The sequence below is a fragment of the Olea europaea genome, unplaced genomic scaffold, assembly GCF_002742605.1.
Source record: "Olea europaea var. sylvestris unplaced genomic scaffold, O_europaea_v1 scaffold6824, whole genome shotgun sequence".
Lineage (NCBI taxonomy): Eukaryota > Viridiplantae > Streptophyta > Magnoliopsida > Lamiales > Oleaceae > Olea > Olea europaea.
The window spans coordinates 1-2,707 of record NW_019265211.1 but is presented as its reverse complement, the minus strand read 5'-3'; the positions used below and the strand labels follow the sequence as shown (position 1 = coordinate 2,707).

General features: G+C 37.2%; 1 protein-coding gene across 1 annotated transcript; it reads left to right on the top strand.

The window, feature by feature from the left end:
* The first annotated feature begins 158 nt into the window (after nucleotides 1–158).
* Nucleotides 159–2,237, top strand: LOC111390465 (beta-amylase 2, chloroplastic-like). Its single transcript, XM_023015512.1, has 5 exons — nucleotides 159–347; nucleotides 563–823; nucleotides 952–1,170; nucleotides 1,383–1,602; nucleotides 1,746–2,237. Exons 1-5 carry the CDS (start codon nucleotides 198–200, stop codon nucleotides 1,814–1,816), a joined length of 921 nt encoding a protein of 306 aa, XP_022871280.1. The 5' UTR covers nucleotides 159–197; the 3' UTR covers nucleotides 1,817–2,237.
* Nucleotides 2,238–2,707: the final 470 nt, after the last annotated feature.

The window sequence follows — 2,707 nt, the reverse complement described above, 5'->3', positions numbered from 1 at the left end:
CAATTTCACGGGCAATGACATCTACTTTCACTTGGCTATACATTTTGCGTTTATGCATAAAGGTTGTCAATTATCTCTAGAAATTTTAGATGGAGGTTCTTCCATGAGGTTTTCTTAAATGCTTTTATTTTTGTTTTGAAACTCTTAATCTTTGTGTATTAATTTTTGTTAATTTAATGTAGGTTTACTTTGACTACATGAGAAGCTTTCGTGTAGAATTTGATGAATTCTTTGAGGACGGTGTTATTTCTGAGATTGAAATTGGTCTGGGACCATGTGGGGAGTTACGATATCCATCTTATCCTGCTAAACATGGTTGGAGATATTCTGGTATTGGTGAATTTCAGGTAACCTTTTATTATGCATTGACTCTATTTTTCAGCCAGAGGTAGTGTACATTTCTGATCTTATAGTTATTTCTTTAGAATCTACATTTGTTCATATTCTGAAGTATTTATGAGCTATCTATTTTGAACATAATCTTCTAACTCTGTTAATAATGTATTCACCGCCCTCAGAATTTACATTTATGGAAACCTTGCTCTTTTTTCCTATCACATAGTGCTATGATAAGTACTTGATGAAGAGCTTGGAGAAGGCAGCAGAAGTTAGGGGCCACGCCTTTTGGGGTAGAGGACCCGATAATGCAGGTTCCTATAATGATAAACCACATGAAACAAGGTTCTTTTGTGATGGAGGTGATTATGATAGCTATTATGGAAGATTTTTCTTAAACTGGTACTCTCGAGTTCTAGTTGATCATGGGGATCGGGTACTTGCCCTAGCAAATTTGGCCTTTGAAGGTACTCCAGTTGCTGCTAAGGTGAGTGAACTTCTCAGATTCATATTTGTTCAGCAAAAGTTATTATCTTGGACACAGTGAAGTTTGAAGTGAAATATTGTTTCTTCTTTACTATAATTTTCACTTGATATATTTTCATGCGGGAACAGTTATCAGGTATCCACTGGTGGTACAAGACAGCAAGCCATGCTGCTGAGCTAACTGCAGGCTTCTATAATCCTTGCAATCGTGATGGCTACGCTCCAATTGCATCAATGTTAAAGAAGCATGAGGCTGCTCTAAACTTTACTTGTGTTGAGTTGCGTACACTCGATCAGTATGAGGACTTTCCAGAGGCACTAGCAGATCCTGAGGGGTTAGTTTGGCAGGTATGCATTTTACTGCACGCCTCTGCGCATTATAATTAAAAAAAGTAGGCACTTCAGCCTAGGGTTATAAACAATCACTTTGTTCTTGCTTAAAGACCAAACTTTTTCATTGCCAAACGAAAAAGAGTGGATGACTACCCCATCCATGGCACTAAAAGATTAACTTTTGGAGAGCGGTCGGATCGTTGAAAATATTTGTGCAAATGTGTTAGGTGCTGAATGCTGCATGGGATGTTAGCATACCAGTTGCCAGCGAGAATGCCCTTCCTTGTTATGACAGAGAAGGCTATAACAAGATACTAGAAAATGCCAAGCCTTTCAATGATCCAGATGGAAGACATTTATCGGCCTTTACATACCTTAGGCTCAGTCCAGACCTCATGGAGAGATGCAACTTCATAGAGTTTGAACGTTTTGTTCGAAGAATGCACGGTAAACCCCTATCCAGTGCTGTGCTGACGTGAATAATACGCTACTATAGTCTTTACAACTGATACTCATTATTTTCTTGTGTCTTGTCCATTATTCAAGTGCGGTAATTTAACTGAGGTAATTTGCTCCATATCGTGACACAGGGGAAGCCATTTCAGACTTGGACGAGTTGTGTCAGAATAAGGATACTGGAAATTTAGCAGACAACATGTAACTGGAATTCTATGATAGAGAATAGGAGAAGCAATGAGAACATTGTCTTTGTTACATGAGCACGCAATAAAAGAGGCATCAAAATCGATTCAACTCTTTTTACTGTGGGATGAATATTGATGGATTTAAAGCTCTGTAGAAATGCTGGAAATCTCACGAATCTACGGACCCTTACCATCCTGGATGTACGTCACCAGAGTAATGTTTCATTATAAAAGCTTTGCCAGATTTTTCGGCAAGGGAAAGGAACCCGTCTCATGGTTGATCTCTTCGTTACCCGAATGCTTCCAAGTAAGTTAGCCTGTTTGTAATCGATTTGGTGACTACATGAAGTTAAACATTGCCTAATCTGTATACAATGCTCCATTTTGAATGCAAGGGGTGAAATATGATGATCCAATTTGAAACTAAATTGAAGTTTAGTGACTCGATACAAATTAAAGTTCAGTGACCCAAATGAGATTTCACTAAAAGTTCAATGACCTCAAATTAGTCATGAAATTTACCTTATTCGTGTGCTATTAAACGGTAATTTGGATAGAAGTGGAATCATGAAGGTAGCAAAGGTTAAATACAAATACTAAAATGATCCATCTTCAATGTGAGACGAAAATGTGACACCAAGTTGGAGAGACTTGCTACTACTTTTCAGTTGTTGGTTAAAACTACGATTATTGTGATTTCAATTAGAATCTTATATGATATAAAAACACATGACTTGTGCAATCTCACGTTAATTTCTATCTTTTAAAACAAGTCAGGGTGTCTGTTAGATTAATAAATTTTTTGATTGACAGTGGAGTCGTCGTTCACTTTTAGTAAAAAACAATGTGATTAAGGGGCTTTTTGACAAAGCATTTCATCAACTTCTACAAAAGGTTAATGAATGGTA

Bases quoted from the DNA above. Each gene is read 5' to 3' on its own strand.
- LOC111390465 (XM_023015512.1), top strand. From the start codon at position 198: ATGAGAAGCTTTCGTGTAGAATTTGATGAATTCTTTGAGGACGGTGTT. The intron at 348-562 runs GTAACCTTTTAT...CCTATCACATAG, and splicing joins CTGGTATTGGTGAATTTCAG to TGCTATGATAAGTACTTGAT. The intron at 1,171-1,382 runs GTATGCATTTTA...CAAATGTGTTAG, and splicing joins CTGAGGGGTTAGTTTGGCAG to GTGCTGAATGCTGCATGGGA.